The sequence below is a fragment of the Chionomys nivalis genome, chromosome 10 (genome assembly GCF_950005125.1).
Source record: "Chionomys nivalis chromosome 10, mChiNiv1.1, whole genome shotgun sequence".
In the NCBI taxonomy this organism is placed as follows: domain Eukaryota; kingdom Metazoa; phylum Chordata; class Mammalia; order Rodentia; family Cricetidae; genus Chionomys; species Chionomys nivalis.
In genome coordinates this window covers 24,187,916-24,207,243 of record NC_080095.1, presented here as the reverse complement: position 1 = coordinate 24,207,243, position 19,328 = coordinate 24,187,916, and the positions used below count along the sequence as shown (strand labels likewise).

Sequence of the window (19,328 nt, the reverse complement as noted above, 5' to 3'; positions counted from 1 at the left end):
TCTGTCTATTGGGTGGGGTGGCATCAGACCCCGAGAATCTCCTAAGGAATCCAAGAACGACCTATGTGACTGTCTGCAGGGTCATTGACATGTGAAAATGGATCTGAGTTTTAGAAACACTGTTTTGGTAGAATGAAAGAACTGGATACTGCTATTGTTGGGAAGGTCAATGCAGACTTTTGTAGCAATGGGGATAATTTAGGTATGTTTACTAAACTGATTTCCGAAGGGAATTTTAAAAGTTGAAAAGGCTCTGATGAGAAGGATGTTTCCTCATAATTTAAAAAATTGAAATTATTTTGGATTTACAGAAAATTAAAAGAATAATCCAAAGAACCCTCAACACCTTGCTCTCAAATTCTTTAGATGTTGTTGACCCCACTTTCTTAATGAGTTGTTGTGAGACTAAGCTGCAGGCTTGGGATCTGTCCCCACACTCCAGAGCACTCAAGTCAGACAATGTTACTGTCTAACTCACAGAAATTTTCGTTTTAGAATTAATATAAAAATATTTCTATCAAGACAAAAAATAAACTCAGCCAAATTTAAAAATTATTTACTTATTTTGAGTGTGCATTTGTGTGGGGATATGTTTCCTACATGTGTATTTAAAAAGACACGTCTTTTTAAACTCATCACTCTGTATACTTTTACACATCTAAATAATGTTGTTTCTCACCTGCTGTCCAGATCTTGGTTTCAAAGTACTATGATCCAAGGAAAGGAGCCAGGGTTCCTTAGAGAAATGGCCAGTCCCAGAATTGAGACAAGGGAGAGTCTGGAAACTATTTTAAAAGATTGTGGAAGGCTAGGGATGTAGCTCACTGGTAGAGCGGGGCTTCCAGATGCAAGGGTTTGAGTCCTGATACCACACACAAGAAAGAGAATGGTGTAGACGTGTTAGAGGAACATAGAGCCAGTTTGAAGGAGATCGCACTAATCACACATGGAGTAGCGTGAGCCACATAATAACTAATCTTAGCAGATCATGTGACTGCACAGGCACAGGAATAGTCAGATGAACAGCACAGTAGAGAAGGAACAACGGCTCCTCTAGTGGGAGACTACACAGCAGCAAGTACGGGGGCGGGGAGCAGGGAAGGATGGACTTGGAATATGGCCATTTTGAAGCCATTGCAATCGTAACCAATTCAGGCATCCATCCACCAGGCTAAAACCAGTAGCTCAGAGTCTGATAAGAAACAAACAAATAAAAAAATCACACATCATGTACTAATTACAGAAGGAAAAGTGGCCTCTCCCTCAGCATCTTCAGGAGATTCCAGAACCATTCACAGACACCAAAATCCGTGAATCCGTGGATGTTCAAGTTTCATATAGGAGATGGCCAGGATTTGTAAACAGTAGTACCTAATAAAGCATCACATACATCCTGTGCTTTAACTCTTATCTCTGCTACTTATAACACCCAATACAATGTGAGGGTCATATGAATAGCTGTTTCACTGCATGGTTTAGGCAAGAAGAAAATAAGTTTGTACGTGTTCAGGAAAGATGCAGTGATCTTTTCCAACTGTTTTTGTCCTTGGCTATGGTTGGATTTGCAGAAATTGAGCACAGGAGTACAATGCATCATTACAGTTACTTTCTGTAGAGAAACTGAGGAGATCACAGGCTCCCATTGGTAATTCTCCCCTGTGCTTCCTGATATGAGGTTTTTAAGAGTGTTTAATTGTGTGCATGTGTCTAGGTGGGGATGCAGTGTGAGTACAGGTGTGAGAGAGCGCTGGGTCCCCTGCTGCTGGAGTTATAGGCTGTAATCAGCCTGATGCGGGTGCTGGAAACTGAACTCAGGCCCTCTGGAAAAGCAGTAAGTGCTCTTAGAGCCACCTCTCCAGTCCTGCCTCTGGATACAATAACCAGAGAGGATATAATATCACACGTGTGAGCTCCCCCCCACCCCAATGTGTTACTCAAATAAGTTCATATGGAAAAATAAAACAAATTATATTTGAGATACATTTTATAAAACAATAGAATATTAATACTATAAAGTATATTCTCAGAAAATCAGGGGCAGGAATAAAATGAGCGAAGAGCTGTTCTAGACAATGACTGAAGGCCTGGGGCACAGGTCAGTGGCACAGTGCCTACCTGGCTGCGTGAGAAGTGTGCAGTTACCAGCACCACAGGGATGAAAAGTCACCATCTCCACCAGCACAATAGCACCTGTTTTTAATTCTAACACTTGAGAGGATGAGGCAGGAGGATTGCTGTTAGTTCAAGGTCAGCCTGGTCTACATAGTGAGTACTGAACCAGATAGGGCTATATAGTGAGACCATATTTCAGAGAGAGAGAGAGAGAGAGAGAGAGAGAGAGAGAGAGAGAGAGAGAGAGAGAGAGAGACTCTAGAAAACAGAACAAATTAAGTAATCTTAGATTGTTCTAGTATCAACAAACAAACAAACAAATCAGGCCACGGGGACTAGAAAGATGGGTCCATGGTTAAGAACACTGTCTGCTCTTCCAGAGGACCCAGGTTTGAATCTAAATACATGGTGGCTCAGAGCCATCTCTAATGACACACAGATTTTAAGGATAATCTGTATATTTTATTTTGTATTTATACTATTTTTAGATGAATGTTAGAAATGAGTGTGTCTTCATGGCTTTTAAGCATATATTGTTCTAAAGTAATTGAATTATCAACAAGTATTATGCCAAGAGAATGCTGGATTAAGGACCAAACTTTGTCTTCTTTCTCTTCTTCCTCTCTTTCTTTCTCTGTCCTTTGGTGTGTCTTTCAGATGGAGTTACAAGATGATGGCATCACGATGGGTTTGGAGCACAGCTTGTCAAAGGACATCATTTCTATCATCAACAATGTCTTCCAGGCCCCCTGGGGGGGCTCCCACAGCTGCCAGAAGGACAAAAAGGCGAAAGAGTGTAACTTGTGCCAGTCTAGTATCCTCTGCTACCAGCTGGCTTGTGAGCTCCTGGAGAGGCTAGCTCCCAAAGACGAAAGCCGGCTGGTGGTAAGCAGCTGAAGAAATGAGATGGCTTACGATAAGCAAAGCCGGAGTGATGGGGCTGTTTAACTGTTGTCTAGGACAGGAGATGGGGACACAGGATACAGACTTGTGTTAAGTGGCTAACGTTGAATGGCAGCAGCTCCGTTCACAGAGTTTTTACAAACACAGAACATTACTGGTATCCTTAAAGGATTTTTATCACTCAGTTATGTTTATGAAGTTTAAATAATAATGGACATAGTACGTTATACAATTAAATACGAAGTAGATTGTGATGGATACGGATCCAAGGAGCTCACCAGCATCATCAACAATGAAGAAAACCCATTCTCTTTTCCGGTTATGTTCATGATTTGCTATCAGGAAAAGCCACATAAAGAATTGACCTCTGACAGATGCCACATTTCAGTGGCTCCATACTTTAGCTGTTTCCTGTATAGCATACTTTAAAGGGCACACATAACACCAAAATATCCTTAGGCCATCAGAGGTAGATGAAACTGAGTTATCCGAGCCACCATTTCTTCTGCTTCTTAAGATTGCTTAGGGTCAAAAGTTACTTCTCTAAAAAGATCCAACACTTTTTGAAGTGTCACGCATAAGCTATAAAGTGTGCCTTCAGCGGCAGTCTATTGACCTTCTTAGTCCTGTCTTAATATAATATTATGTATTTTAACACAGCCATTGGGAACTTCCCATAAAATACTCTTCCCACCCCCATTGTCTTTAACTACTGCCCATTGTCCACCACTCTGAACTTAGATGTTTTACATTCCTCGTGCAAGTGAGAATAGTTTACATTTGCTTGATCTGCTTCGTTTATTACCAAAACATAATGTCCTCCAGGTTCATCCTTGTCAGCATATAATACAATGTAATTGAAAAACAACTAAACCAAACCAAAATAAAACCAGCCACCAAAACAGATGGTGAGGCAATAGAGATTGAAGCCAAGGAATCCAGGTAGGGTCTGTCTGGAGGTATAGCTCAGTGGTAGAGTGACTGCCTAGCATGCACAGAGCCCTGAGTTCTATCCCCAGCCCTGCTTAAAACAAAACAGCTGAGAGTGACTTGGGATATACTTAAGTAAACAGAGAACCACAAGTCAGTGTGATGATTATTACAGCAAGATATGAACAGAGTAGCTCTGGGGGAATAAGAGGGACTTTGGGACCAGCCTCAGGGAGATGGGACCAGGAGCCTTTTGAGGGATATGAGCCCTGAGTTTATAGCTGTGGTAAAGCTGAAGACAGGAGAAGAATTCAGACTTAGAGAATGTCACCCAAATGAGACATGGGGTTAATTTGTTAGTGGAGAAGCTCTAATCACCTTTAAAAAGACCCACCTGGTCCCGCCTCAATATTACAACAGGGACAGTCCCAACAGGACTTAGAGGGGACAAACTAGCACACAGCTTAACTACCCAAAAAGAGCTGCCCTGCATCATGAGCATTGTGTCTCATGCTTAAGAGAAAGCTTGGGCCGGGCGGTGGTGGCGCACGCCTTTAATCCCAGCACTCGGGAGGCAGAGGCAGGCGGATCTCTGTGAGTTCGAGACCAGCCTGGTCTACAGAGCTAGTTCCAGGACAGGCTCCAAAGCTACAGAGAAACCCTGTCTCAAAAAACCAAAAAAAAAAAAAAAAAAAAAAAAAAAAAAAAAAAAAAAGAAGAAGAGAAAGCTTGGAACTCACTCTGTAGACCAGGCTGTCCTCGAACTCACAGAGATATGCCTGCCTCTGCCTCCCAAGTTCTGGGATTAAAGTCATGTGCCAATCTCCAGGACTTTTAACAGTTGCCCATCTCTCTGTCCCCAGCTCCTACTAACTGTTTCTATGACACTGACTACTGTAGATGTCTAAGTGAGTGCCTACAGCATTTGTCTCTTGTGATGGCGTCATGTCCCCAAGCTTCCTTCAAGGTGTAGCATGCATTAGTATCTCCTGGTAAAGCCTGAATAACAACCCATTGTGTGGATAGACATTTTGTTGATCCATCTGTCTGCTGATAGACACTTGAGCTGTATACCTTTGCTTCCTTTAACTCACATGTTACAGCAACTTCTTGTTCCTAAAACATGGATTCACCCAGGCCACCAGAATTGACATCATGTCTAAAAACATTAGCTCCTAAATAAGATGTGAATGGGTGCTGAACTCTGGGACTAAAGAAAGGTGGGGGAGCTGTCCAAGGAGATCAGGCAATGGTTTCGATGTTCTGTTTTCTTGTACCCAGTGAAGGCAAATCTTTCATCAGCCACCTCACACAACCACCTCTCAGTAGCACGAATATAAGTGCTGGTGCAGGCTCTTCTCTTGGCCAGCACGAAGTTGGGTAGAACAGGCTGATCCGCCTTTGCTGACTTAAACCAAGCTGTTCTTTATGGCCCCTCACATAGCCACTTGTATCTATTGCAGGAGCCCACAGACAGCCTTGAAGATAGCCTCCTTTCTTCCAAACCAGAGTTCATTATAGGGCACGAGGGAGAGGAGGAGGAGAACCCAGCAGCCAAGCATGGAGAGAATCCAGGCACCCGTACAGCGCCCTCAGAAAATGCTGGTAGGTGAACTTGGCTGATGGGAGTACGGGTTGTACACTTTCTGGTCTATACAACTTCAGCAACTTGGAAGAGTCTAATGTGCTTCTTTAGTGTAGATTGTACAGGTAAAGCATTTCCTACCATGTTAGGAAGGAATGCCAACCCCCAAGTGTCTTCCTGGCCCCAGGATCTTGTTAAGAGCAAAAACTCATCCTGGTTTATAGAGACCTAATGTGAAGTTTACCTAGTGCACTAAGTTCTCTGTGCAGAAGAAACTGAGAATGGCCGCGGTGGAGGATGCTGACAGTCTCAATAGCCACTTGGGGCATGTAGTCAAAGTCAAATGGAGAGAGGCAACAAAACTTGTGTCCACACATCATCTGCGTCTTGGAAGATTGGCCAAGAACCTAAACAGATGCACCTTGCCTAGCTGTGTTCCAGGGCTGGTCATCCCTTGTGCTTGGAAGGATGGCTTCTTTATAATTTCCTTAAAAGCTATTGGTGTGTGAACTGAGGACCCCAAGATGGCAGACCGATTGGGGAATCATTCCTTACCTCGTAATGCTCAGACAGAATTAAGATGTTCCCTCATGCATGGGAAAGCCTCGTCCTTAGATCTGAAAGGAGATGCTGTGTGGCTTGTTACGGACCTGGAACAGATTTGGGCTGCCTTTAAGAATTTCTACTTCTACTATCATAAATTGTCTTGCTCCTGGAAGGTCCACCCTGGAATCAGGAAGCATGGGCTTTATTTCGTGAACGGCAACCATTCTTAGGGGACTATCTTCTGTGGTTCATGATAATTACATTATCACTAAAAGAATCCTTGCTCTAACTAACTGCTTCTGCATGGATGGATGCTATAAATGGTTAATAGACTGACTCTCTGACTCACATTAACTCTATTAAAAACTAAGCTGGAAGGAGGTGATGTGTTTCATTGGTTCTGTGTAGTAAAGGCTCCGTGTTCCTTCCTCTGTAACCTCCTCCATCAGGGTGGGAATTGGTGGGAAAATGGAGGCAAATGAATGAAGCCCCCTCTCCAGCTTCCACTAGAGTGCCCTGCCTGTCCTGTGTAATCTCAATCTCTCTCTCTCCACACACACACACACACACACACATATATATACATAAATACATATATACATACATATACACACTCGCATACATATATATGCGTGCTCGCGTGTGTGTTTGTGTGTGTGTGTGTATCTTCAACAATGAAAAGCCAAAGCCCAGGCAGGTCAAGTGACTTGCCTATGGTTCACTGACATTTATTACATACACTCGATATGTATTCAAAAAACCGAACAAGACCATAGCCTCTACCTCTGATTCTGTAGCAGGCAGGGCCAGAGAATTAGGAAATCAGACACTGTAGGGTTAGTAGAGGCAGGAGCTGGAACCCAGGCTTCCTGGTTTCTTAGAAGCAATGACCTTGCTTTATGGTTGCAGCTGCTGGCACAGCTGGAGTTATGTTTCTATTGAGCTTTGTAACTCACTCAGGATCTAATAATTTGTGCTCTTTCTGTGGAAACAGTTTTATTTCATAGCACACAACTCAAGTAATTATCACTTCTTTTTGTTATTTTTGAGATAGACATACACTGTGTAGCTCAGGCTGAACTAGATACAACACACCATGTATCCCAGGTTTGGTTTTGAATTTGCATTAATTCTCCTGCCTCAGCCTTCTAGTTCATTGGTTCTAGGACACAGCACCTCCTTCTCTGTAAGTGCCCTGTTGTAATAAGAGCGGCGGGGCTGCGTCCCCGGCACCCGGCCGCCCGCATGGCTAGCTTATGCCCCGAAATAATTACACAGAAACTATATTCTTTTAATCACTGCCTGGCCCATTAGTTCCAGCCTCTTATTGGCTAGCTTTTACATATTGATCTAACCCATTTCTAATATTCTGTGTAGTACCATGAGCTGGCTTACCAGGAAAGATCTTAACCTGCGTCTGTCTGGAGTGGGAGAATCATGACGACTCACTCACTCGGCTTCTTTCTCCCAGCATCCTGTTCTGTCTACTCCGCCTACCTAATTTTCTGTCCTATTAAAGGGCTAAGGCAGTTTCTTTATTTAACCAATGAAATTAACTCCTCCATCAGTGCCAAGGCTCTGATATAAAATGGTATAGTAATCATTCATAACTTATACTTGTCCTCCCATTTATTTTAAACTATCCTCAGATGACTTATAATGCTTAAGTTTGTTTTGCAATACTGGGTGTTGAACCTAGGGCCTTGTGCCTGCAAGGCAAAGTGCACTATCATTGAGTTACTCTAAAGCCCCGTGTTGTTTACAGAACAATAGCATAAAAACATCTGTGTGCATTCAGAGCAGAAGCAGCCCTGCTCTCCAATGAGCCTCACTTCACTGAGTTTGCACATGTAGATGCTGTGGTTACAGAGGCCTCTTATGTTCTTCCTTACAAAGTTGGTCAAATTCTACCTTTTAAAACATTTGCCTCCCCTGGGTCTTGTTTCAAGGCTCTTGTTACAGTCTCAGCCTCAGCCTGATTTCCTCCTTTTGTCTTTTGCCTCCTTGTGAGATGTCATTGTAAACTCACTCCAAAAACCAAAAACAAACCAACTCACTCCAAAAACCAAAAACAAACCAACTCACTCCTGAGTATGTCTGTAGTGCCTGCATGTTCTGAGGCAGGAGGATCATGGATTCTGAGCTGTTCTGGAGTATATTGTGAGATTCTTATATAAAAGCCCAAAACCAAAATGGATGAAACAGAATAACGTGCATCTCCTGTACTAGTTTCCTAGACCAGTGTTCCCTGCCACTCAGAAACTGGTACTGCTTGTGCCCTGTGGCCATCAGTGGTGGTTCTGGGCTCCTGCTCAGGGAACCTTGGTGCTGCACGAATGGGCTCAGCAATTTCCATATCCTTTTCATGTTTCCTCTTTCTGCATTTTGCAGGAAGGATTTCTTGTAGACACAGCTATGTCCACTGCCAAAATTGTATCTTCACTTTCACATCAACCATAATAGAGCTGGGCGCTGATAACAATGTATAAAGTGCCTTTGAGTAGAAGATCATCACGAAACTCACTGATGTATCAGCCAAGAGATTTGGCTGTCATTGTCTCTGATGCTAGGAATTGCCACAACTTACACTGGAACATTATTTGGCCCATCTTGCAGGAGTTTTAAAAAATACATAATATTTTTATTAACTCTGAAATTTTCTTTTTTTTTTTTTTCTTTTTTTTTTTTTTTGGTTTTTCGAGACAGGGTTTCTCTATGGTTTTGGAGCCTGTCCTGGAACTAGCTCTTGTAGACCAGGCTGGTCTTGAACTCCCAGAGATTCGCCTGCCTCTGCCTCTCGAGTGCTGGGATTAAAGGCGTGCGCCACCACCACCCAGCTTGAAAATTTCTTACCATGTATTTTGATCACATTCATCCCTCCCCTCTATAACTCCTCCCAAACCCATCCCCAATCTCCCCATTGCTCCAACTTTTTTTTTCTATCCCATAGACTTCAGTTTGTGCAGGGCATGTACTCGTGTGTGAGACCATCTACTGGGCAGGACAGACCACACTCTTCCAGAAAACTGACTCTTCCTCCTGCCCAAAGCCATCAAATGTCAAAAGCTCCTTAGCTAGGGGTGAGGGTCTTGAGAACCCCTCCTCCCTCTGTGCTATACTATTCCACTAGTTTTGGTATCTGACTAACCTGGTAACTCGAGCTTGCCTGTATGAACACTGTAGTGTTGCCCCGTTGTTGCGGCAGAGATTAGAGAACCTCCCGAGAAGAGACATCCAGGAGCAGTGTTTGCATTTGGAAACCATCGTCTATTTCAAAGGCCTTGTTTGCCAGTCTGTATCATAAACTCTCCTTAGGAGCTCATCAACCTGCGCCCCTCTCTTCCATACCTTCCTGTCTCCTTTTAATTATGAGGGCACACCCTGCCAGCCCCAGGTCCATTCCCCCACAGGAGCACAGGTGGAGTCTGGGGTGGTTCAGGCAGCCGAAGACACTGGGGTAATGTGGAAGCTCTGCCGTGAAAAATGGAGGCTGAGTCTTTGATTTAGAAGGTTTCCTCTATTTCCTCATAGAAGGGCACATGCTAAGGATCTCTCTCTGTCTCTCTCTCTGTCTCTGTCTCTCTCTGTCTCTGTCTCTCTCTCTGTCTCTGTCTCTCTCTCTCTGGGTTTTGCTATGTTTAGTTCTGACTGTCCTGGTACTCACTATGAAGACCAGGCTGAACTTGAACTCACAGAGATCTACCTGCCTCTGCCTCCCAAATGCTGGGATTAAAGGCGTGATCTACACACCAAGTGGGCACATGATAATATTAAAAAACCAAGTGAAAAGCATCTACAAACATGTAATGCATTCTCTACCCTTTTACCCCTCTCTGGTTCCCTGATCCTGATGAACTCATGAATGATGGGAGGGAAGGGGCTGGGCTAACCTTTTTGTCATTGTGTTTTCATAGCAATAAAGAACGACACGGAAAGAAAATTTTGCTACCAACAGCTTCCAGTAACGCTGAGACTAATATATACCATTTTCCAGGTAGATTTTTCTGAAATATTTGAATATTTTGGTTTGGCTTTGGAACTATTTGTTGTTTTGGAAAACGCAGTAACTGTGTGTTCTTTGCATAGGAAATGGCTAAGTTTGAAGAGCCAGACATTCTTTTTAATATGCTCAATTGCTTAAAGATTCTCTGTCTGCATGGAGAGTGTTTATACTCTGCGAGGAAAGACCATCCTCAGTTTTTAGCCTACATCCAGGACCACATGTTGATTGCAAGGTACGTGCTCTTCACGTTTTTGTTTACGTTTTGGGTTTCAGTTTTAAGAACTAAAGCGAGAGTAAGAGTTACTCTATTTTATTTGAACTTTCTCTCTCAGAACAATAATTTGATAAAGAAACTCACTTACTTCCTAGTTTTGTTTGTTAGTTTTTTTTCTTTAAGGGGGCGTTTCTAGACAGGTTTCTCCTCATAGCCCTGGCTGTCCTGGAACTGGCTCTGTCTAAGACCAGGCTGACCTTGAACTCAGAGATCCACCTACCTCTCCCTCTGAGCACTGGGATTAAAGGTGTGTTCCACCAACCACTAGGCCTGTTTTTGTTTTAGGAGGAAGGGTCTCACTTTGTATCCCTGGCTAGCCCGCAACTCATTAGACCAGGGTGGCCTTGAACTCAGAGACCCCTTGCTTTTGTCTCCTGGGGCACCACACTCAGCTCTGCTTCCTATTTTGTCTCAGTATGGCAGCAGGAGGACAGCAATGTTTGCTTATTAGAGTCTGCTGGGCCAGATAGGTAAACTAAGGATCGTTCTATGATGTTCAATTGTTGGCTGAATTATGAATATAGTAGACCCTAGAAAAATGCCAGGGGTGAATAATGCTGCCAAGTGTGATTTTTGTAAGATAGTAATCTTACTCGACATGCTGGCAGATACTGAACCCTCTGGGTGCCATTAGCCTTGCTTTCAAGAGATAGAGGCATTTTGAGAATAATAATAAAATAGTGCCCTAGGTTTATGGTGCTTTCTTTCTGAGAACCTTCAAATAACTATTATAGACTTCCTGGAAACAAGCCAGAAAAAAAGATCATTTTGTAAGTAGGAGGCTAGTCTGATCCTTAAAAAGGCTTCTTTATGCATTGCAACAAAACCAGTTGAGGCTCTGCCCTTACTTATTTCTCATTTATTTATTCATTCAACGAATATAATGACTTATTTTATTTTTATTTATCGTAATAATATTCTAGTGCTTTGGGGGAATTTTTTAGTCTAGTCTGAGAAGGAATGAATGATAAATATAAAGGGTGACCGATATTTTATTGTTTAATTTTGTGTACTTTTGGGTTCAGGAGAGTGGCTCAGAGGATAAAGAGCATGCTGTGTAAGCATGGGAGCCTGAGTGTGGATTCCCAGCATCCACACAAAAGCCAGGCATGGCATTTATAACCCCAGCACTCTGCAAGGCAGAGACAAGCCGGACTTGGGGGCTTGCTACCCAGTCAGTCTAGCTAAAACCATGAAGTGCAGGTACACCGAGAAACCTTGTCTCACGAAGGAAAGTGGAAGCAACAGAGGAAAACACTTAAGGACAACCTCTGACTTCCACTCATGGGCAAGTGTTCTCTCTCTCTCTCTCTCTCTCTCTCTCTCTCTCTCTCTCTCTCTCTCTCTCTCCCTCCCTCCCTCCCTCCCTCCCTCCCTCTCTCTCTCACCGGAACCATAAATCGGTCTATGTTGGGGGCTGAAGGAAGGGGCAGCCTTGACTCCGAATGATAAACAAGGGTAGGATCTTGGGTAAATTAATACACATTTTTATCCTGTACACACACAAGTCACAAATAATCCAGTGTCGTGTGGTAAGTGGCTGTTCTGCACAGGTCACAGGTAGACAAGAACCGTCTGCATCAGTGATCGGGACAGGGCTCGGCAGCAGATACATCTGCATCAGCATTATGGGACTCAATGGTAATAGAAATGTAATAAAGACAGGACGTTTTTAGAAAGCAGGAATGTCGAGGACAAAGAGGTGGTAGAGTTGCTTAAAAGGGGGGGGGCAAGAAATGGGAAACACTAGTGAGGTGATAGCAGGTGGCATTTTCTAAGATGTGGTTTCAGGGGAGTAAGGGAAGCGGCTGGAGAGGCAGTCCAGGGCCCACGGGTGAGAGTCTTGAAGAGAGCTTCTCTCTTTGGTGATAGCTGGAGACCCACGAAAAGAAGTGACAACTGGCAGAGTCAGCACTGGGCTTTAGCTGAGAAGTGTGAAGAAGAGAGAGACCCTGTGAACAGACTTCCAGGACCCAAGGTCCGTAGAGGTGCAGCACAGAGCGCCCTGTCTCAAAGGAAAAGAGACAGGCAAGGGAGTGGATGCCCAAGACCTGGGTGCTGATAAAGGAAGTCTGTGTAGATCTATGGTCAGTGGGGAGGATTAGCAGAAAAGAGCACAAAGAAGAGAATTGTGGAGCCAAGCGTTATGGCTCCGGCAGGGAGAGTAGAAATAAGAGTGAAGGCCGTGATGGAGAAGAGACGGCACGCTGAACGGAAGGAGACATTTAGAAGGGAAGAAAAAAATGCATGGTAAGGGGAGTTTAATAGAAGATTTAAATCTTAAGGAGAGTAAGTGTAGCCAACTTCTCCAGAGAGGCAAGATAGAGCCTGGGTTAGGAGCCCCAGGAACATGGAGGAAAGAGTACAACAGCCAACAGGAGGGAAGTGATAGGAATCAATAAGAAATAACAAAGAATTGCCACTTCTTCAGAGCCCTGCTGAAGGCAGCTAACCTGCTTTCGGTGGGTGGTTTCGGCATTCGGATTTGTTTTTGTCTAATGTGGAGGGGCGCAGAAGTGGAGGCAATGGTCACTGGGTGTCCTCAATCATGTCCCTCCTTCTCTTTCCCCATCCTGCCGTCAGTTAGCCTGGTGCCAGCTTGTTAGAGCAAACTAAACATTGGCGTCTTACTCGTGAGGTGGGTGCCTGGCAGCTCTTGATTGACATTGTCCTTCAATCATGCAGGCTTTGAAGGAGAGACAGACCCCTGTCTCCCAGAGTTCGCAACATGACCTGGAAAAGGGTCCTGAAAACCTTCAGTTTGGGTCATATGCCTGCTTGCTTGTAGGCGAATCCCTCAATTAGGACAGTGAAGTGCTTTGTTAAACCTGCTTCATGCTTGTCCTTATGGTGGGCAAAAGAGGGAGCCCTTGGGTGACAGTCTTGACAGTTTCTGTAGAGGCTGTCAAGAGCGGACACGCGGTTATTCTTTGTCATTCAAAGAGGGGAAAGTCTGCTGGGCAGAAAAATAAAATAAACAGTGAAGCTTACTAGTTATTCACCTAAGAAACAATTTTAAAACCACTTATCATATTATCATCTTAATATAGCTGTTAATTTTCTATATTATTTAGTTCATTTATATAGCTGAATTTATATATGGAATTAAAATTTTATTAATTTTTCAGTATTGTGATATAAAAGTAATTTCTTCAGAAAATATTAACAGATCTAAACATAAATGTTGGAGGATTATAGTCTTGCGGACAAAGCGCTTTCACCCAGATCTCACCATAAGCTAAGATAGTGGCTCTCAGCCTTCCTAATGCCATGACCCTTTAATACAGTTCCTCATGTTGTGACCCCCCAACCATAAAATTATTTACCTTTCTACTTCATAGCTCCTATTTTGCTACTGTTATGAACCATAGTGTAAGTGTCTGTGTTTCCGATGGTCTTAGGTGCCCCTGTGAAAGGGCCCACAGGTTGAGTGTCACTGAGTTAGGAGAGGCGGCTCTTTGCTTCTGCCACGGTGGCGATGATGTAATGCCTTTGCTGTTCCTTGCTTTCCCAGCCTGTGGAGAGTCGTCAAGTCCGAGTTCTCTCAGCTGTCCTCATTGGCAGTCCCTCTCCTTCTTCACGCTCTGTCCCTTCCTCATGGTGCTGACATATTCTGGACAATCATAAACGGCAACTTCAACAGCAAAGACTGGAAGATGAGGTTTGAAGCAGGTACTTCTATATGTGTAAAAAGTCCTCTGGGTCGTAAGATAAATCAGATGTTCAGTTTTGAAATTTGTTTTTGGCCTTTATTGCTGATACTTAAAATCTCCGTGTAGGAGCCCCAAGTTACCATTTTTCTTATGGGGGTCAGTTCTTATGAGGTCTAAATAGCTGTCACCACACAGCCAGCGAGATGGCTCAGCAGCTGGTAAAGGTACTTGCCTCCAAGGCCAAAGGCCCGAGTTTAGTCCTCTGGAGCCATATGGTAGGAGGAGAGGACCAATCCCTACAGTTGTTTTCTGATCTCACATGGCCTGTGTCACATGCATGCCCCACCTACAAGTAAATAAATGAAATATTTTTTGAAATATGTTAATATATATACTTATGCCTTTTGTCCTTTGTATTTTATATTGCAGTGGAAAAAGTAGCTGTCATTTGTCGGTTTTTGGATATTCACTCAGTGACCAAAAACCACCTGCTGAAGTACTCACTGGCACACGCCTTCTGCTGCTTCCTGACAGCTGTGGAGGATGTGAACCCTGCAGTTGCCACCAGAGCAGGTCTCCTGCTTGATACCATAAAGAGGCCAGCACTGCAGGTGACGGGGGATGTGTCTTATCAGCCCTACAGACTGTCAGTCCCACCAGCTCACTGGCTTTGTCATGGTCTTGTTTAGCCATGCTCTGTCAAAGTACCACAAGCAGAGTAGCTTATAAAATCACAGAAATTTATGTAACGTAACTCTGGAGTCTGGGAGGCCCACGATCAAGGTACTTGTGGACTCAGTGTCTGGTGAGGGCCACTTTCTTGTTCATAGCGATGCCTTTAGCTGTGCCTGGGCCTTTGTTTAAGGACATGAGTCTTATTTGTGAGAATCCTGTGCACATGGCTTTGTCTTTCCCCAAAACTCACCTTCTAATATTGCCAAGGGGTTGAGTTTCAGCATAATGGACGTTTTAGGGGAGTGGACAGAGATATCCAGACTACAGCACCATGCAAAGGCATGGTATTGGCGACGGTAGTAGCAGAGATCTCCGTGTGTTCAAATGTACGCTTGTTATGTTATAATGAAAACAAGAAGAGATCTATTTTACCCCTAACTCTCCCTGTACAGTGGGGAAAACATCCCAGGACCATATCTTATTAACGGTAACTTGTTTTATTTTCTGATACAACTTTTTAAACTATTTTTTCCTACATTCTGATGAAATTGGTGGACAGCTATAATTGTTGTGTAGGGGGAAGGGTGGGCACATTTTTGAAGCAGGCTGGTTCATTTTGTGCCGTTCAGTTGGCCTCTGGCCTGGAGCTGCTGTTGGAGGCTAAGGGGGATCGAAGTGAAGCACGATCAGGCCAGCATGCCACCATTGGAACACTGTGAACCAAAACCAAGGAGTGGGTGACCTGGAGAGGGCCGCATGTCTGTCTTATGTGAACCCTTCCGCTGTAAAACGAAAGCCAGCCTCAGAGACGTAGGAGGACTTAGCAGAGGGCACACGGTACATTAGTGCCTACTGTTTTTCTACAATGATACTGGTTTGAATTTTATTGTTCTTATCAAAACTAATAGTAATGGCAAGAGTTAGCATTTGCCAGACAAGTACTGCGTTGCCAGGATGTGGAGTAGAAGTTCCCATCATGTATTACCTCCCTTAGCCCTCAGAATAGCTTTTTGTAGGTTCCCTGTTACATTTGGGGAAGCTGGAGGTTGGAAAGGCAACGCCACGTTTTCAGAGTCACGGTCCTAAGACAGACTTCACTCTGACTCGTAGAAAGTCAAGCTCTCCTTCCTTCCCCTTTCTTTCCTCTCCCTTCCCCCTTCCCTCATTCTCTCTAATATAATAAGTTTTCATCTGTTATAGACCAAGCAAGAAGAATGCCACCTGTTTGGACCTGGAAAAATGCAGGGCTGTGCTACCCAAGCACGCTGTGCCTAAGAAACTCACTAGTCCTCTTACCAGTTGACTTTCCAGGCAGTGGCTCAGGGCTACTCATTAACTGATAGCAGAATGGGGAATGGGATGGCTGGATAAGTCATATTTTTAAATATGAATATATTTAAAAGAAATTTTCGTAGACTAGAGAAATAGATGTTCTATCCTGTCTTAAGTTAGTGTTCTGTTGCTGTGAAAAGATATGATGACCAACTCTTACAAAGGAAAACATTTCACTGGGGTTGGCATTCGTCCAGAGGCTTAGTCTATGATCGTCATGGCAGGACGCAGGCAGACATGGTGCTGGAGAGGTAGCTGAGAGCTCCACACCCGGATCCTTAGGCAGCGAGAAGGCACAGTGAGACACTAAGCCTAGACTGAGCTTCTGAAACCTTAAAGTCCACCCCTCCAACAAGGCCACACCTACTCCAGCGAGGCCACACCTACTCCAGGGAGGCCACACCTCCCAACAGTGCCAGACCCTGTGAGCCTAGGGGGCCATTTTCAATTAAATTACCACACATCTATTTCCCCCTTTGAATGTTTTAAATGTGTTTTCTGATTTCATTCCAAGAAAACAGAATGGTTTTTTGTTGTTGTTATTTTACAAGCACACAATTTAGGATTGTAAGGAAATTTAATGACTATCTTCTCACATGTCCTAAAATGAAGCTTAGGGGGATAGTGAGGTGGCTCAGTAGGTATGGGTGCTTGAGGCACAAGTCTGATGACCTGAGTTCAGTTCCCTGAACCTACCACTCTAGGAGAGAATGGGCTTCAAAAATTGTCCTCTGGCCCCCACATGTCCTTGGTTTATGCATGCATGTTCATACTTGTGTGCACACACACACACACGCAATAACAGAATAAAATACAATGGTGAAAGTATGCTTCTCAGTGAACGCTACAGGTAATTGAAAAGAGAAGCACTGGTATTTGGGATAAGAGGATGGTAGTTAATATTTAGAAAATAAGTGGCATACTTTTAGTTCATAGTTCTGGATCAAGTTGAAGAGGTATTCTGGAGCCAGGAGAAACTTTCCTCTGCATTTTCCCTTCTAATACTTATGACCAGAAAGATTGCAATTGAATAATTTTGCTTTGGGAAACATTGCTTTGTTCCATCGGCTGCCTGGCGTATGTTCTTTGACGACTCTTAGATTTGTCTGATCCCTCTTTTCCAGGGTCTCTGTCTCTGCCTTGACTTCCAGTTTGACACTGTGGTTAAAGACCGCCCCACCATCCTGAGCAAGCTTTTACTCTTGCATTTCCTTAAGCAAGATATCCCTGCTTTGAGCTGGGAGTTCTTTGTCAACAGATTCGAGACACTTTCTTTAGAAGCTCAGCTGCATCTGGATTGTAACAAAGAATTTCCCTTTCCTACAAGTAAGTAAGACAAAAGTCTTAATGTAGACAGTTGTGGCTCCCACCTTTTATCTTTTTTGGCTAGATAAGTAGGAGATACTTGTTCTGTAGCTTGTTGCCCACATGAAAGAGTGAAAGAGGAGGAATTGACTTTATGTACTCATATAACTTTTAAGTGGTTATGATGCTAATCTGTAGATTTAAACATACTGCGCTAGTCTCAGATCTGAATTTTCTTCCCTTTCTGGAGGATACATAGTAACTGCCTGTGACTGTTTTCTTTATGTTACCCAGTTGTTATGTTGAAAATATCTGTGAACAATTTTGTGAGACATACTTGCACTGTGCAAACTCCCATCTGCTTATTATTCAGTTGCTGAGGAAAATATAACAAAATTAGATAATCAATCCTCATGAATTAAACAGGAAAATGAGTCTTGATAGGAGTGGTCATGATTCTTTTTACTGTAAGACACGTCATGGTCTTAGAGGGCGTAGATGAGTCATGCATGAATGAAAGATGCCTTCTTATCCTTTGAACAATACTCAGATGGATTACTTCAAAATAGCTGGGTCACATGGCTGGCCAAGGAAAAGAGTAATGTCTTTAATTCTTTTGCAAAGCCATCACCGCTGTGAGAACCAACGTTGCCAACCTCAGCGATGCTGCATTGTGGAAAATCAAGAGGGCACGCTTTGCAAGAAACCGGCAGAAGAGTGTACGGTCTCTGAGGGACAGCGTGAAGGGGCCCACAGAATCCAAGAGGGCGCTCTCCCTCCCTGAAACCCTGACCTCCAAAATCCGTTGAGTATCTTTCTTCTCCTCTCATGACATCTGTTTAATGTCTTCCTGGAGCTAACGTGTCTTGTCGAGTGTTCGCAGAAAGTAGCGCAGTTAGCAAACAGCCAGTTCATCAAGTTTGGCCCTCAGCGTCCCTGGAAACATCACCCCATGGACATAAATGTCACGGGTGGCTTTTTCTAGTTTGTGGGTGTAGCAAAATCCTGACTGATAGAGCAGTAGTTCTGAAATGTAGAAGGAAGTGAACCCACTGATGCTTGGCATGAGGCTTAGAGGAAACATTTGGTTTTGAGTGTTAGAGTAAAAGGGCCAGCAGGGCAGCTTGGGTAGCGGTCAAACTTTGAATGATTCTCATTTTTTGTGAGTGCTAGAATCAACCACATAGGCCTCCAGAAACACCAGCAAAAATGGTGGCTTTTGAAAAAGAAAAACCAGGCTGACGAGAAGTTGGATTTCTATTCAACTTCAGATAACTTATAAATGGAAATAAGCTTTGATGTCGATTTAAAAAGACCACACACATTTGTTTCATAAAGGTCTTTATATTATATTTAAAGAGAATGCTTTTCCTTAAGTAACCAAATGACTAAATACCAGTGTTTAACAACAGCACGCAAGTGGCAAATAATAAAGCCTGCAGAACTAAATCACTGTGAATGAGTTAGTAGATCTGGATGGTTTAGTCTTAAGTACCACCCATGAAGTAGCAGCGCAAGCACACTTAAGCACACTTCTGTCCAAAGCAGAAAGATTTGCATTTCCTTGGCATTCGTTAGAGAACAACTTTATATGACATGATCATGTTAGTCATAAATAGGATTTGATTTTCTTTGCTACATTTTTCTTTTTTATGACAAGCTCTGAGTATGTGGTATTTTGAGCCTTAGAAGAGTTGGTGGAAAGTCTTTTAAGTAATTGATAGCCTTAGCTTCTCAGGGAGCAAAGCGAATCACACTGAAGAATAATTCATAGTGACCCCGGGAGAAGCTGGTGCCAGCTGAGGGACACCAACCCCTGGACTGAATTAACTACAACTTTCGTATGAGTTTTCCAGCCCTTTAATAACCTAACTGACTAGTTTGGGTTTCACTTGATTTATTGTTATTCTTTATTAATTCACACAGCCATTTTGATGCTTTTAGAATCCACATGACTTGAAGGGGTTTTCTTGAGATCAGAAACAAAACACAAGCATTTTGGAGTAAACA

The 19,328-nt window shown here is 43.3% G+C and overlaps 1 protein-coding gene across 12 annotated transcripts in view; it reads left to right on the top strand.

Annotated features, from left to right (window-relative positions):
- The window catches only part of Unc79 (unc-79 homolog, NALCN channel complex subunit), a 247,750-nt gene that overhangs the window by 120,842 nt on the left and 107,580 nt on the right, over positions 1–19,328 (top strand). For all 12 annotated transcript variants that reach the window (XM_057782622.1, XM_057782619.1, XM_057782613.1 and 9 more), the window contains exons 19-26: positions 2,770–2,997; positions 5,409–5,550; positions 9,991–10,070; positions 10,163–10,311; positions 13,868–14,025; positions 14,436–14,617; positions 17,138–17,339; positions 17,943–18,122. In XM_057782622.1, coding sequence (XP_057638605.1) covers positions 2,770–2,997; positions 5,409–5,550; positions 9,991–10,070; positions 10,163–10,311; positions 13,868–14,025; positions 14,436–14,617; positions 17,138–17,339; positions 17,943–18,122 — 1,321 coding nt within the window. The remainder of the gene's footprint in view (positions 1–2,769; positions 2,998–5,408; positions 5,551–9,990; positions 10,071–10,162; positions 10,312–13,867; positions 14,026–14,435; positions 14,618–17,137; positions 17,340–17,942; positions 18,123–19,328) is intronic.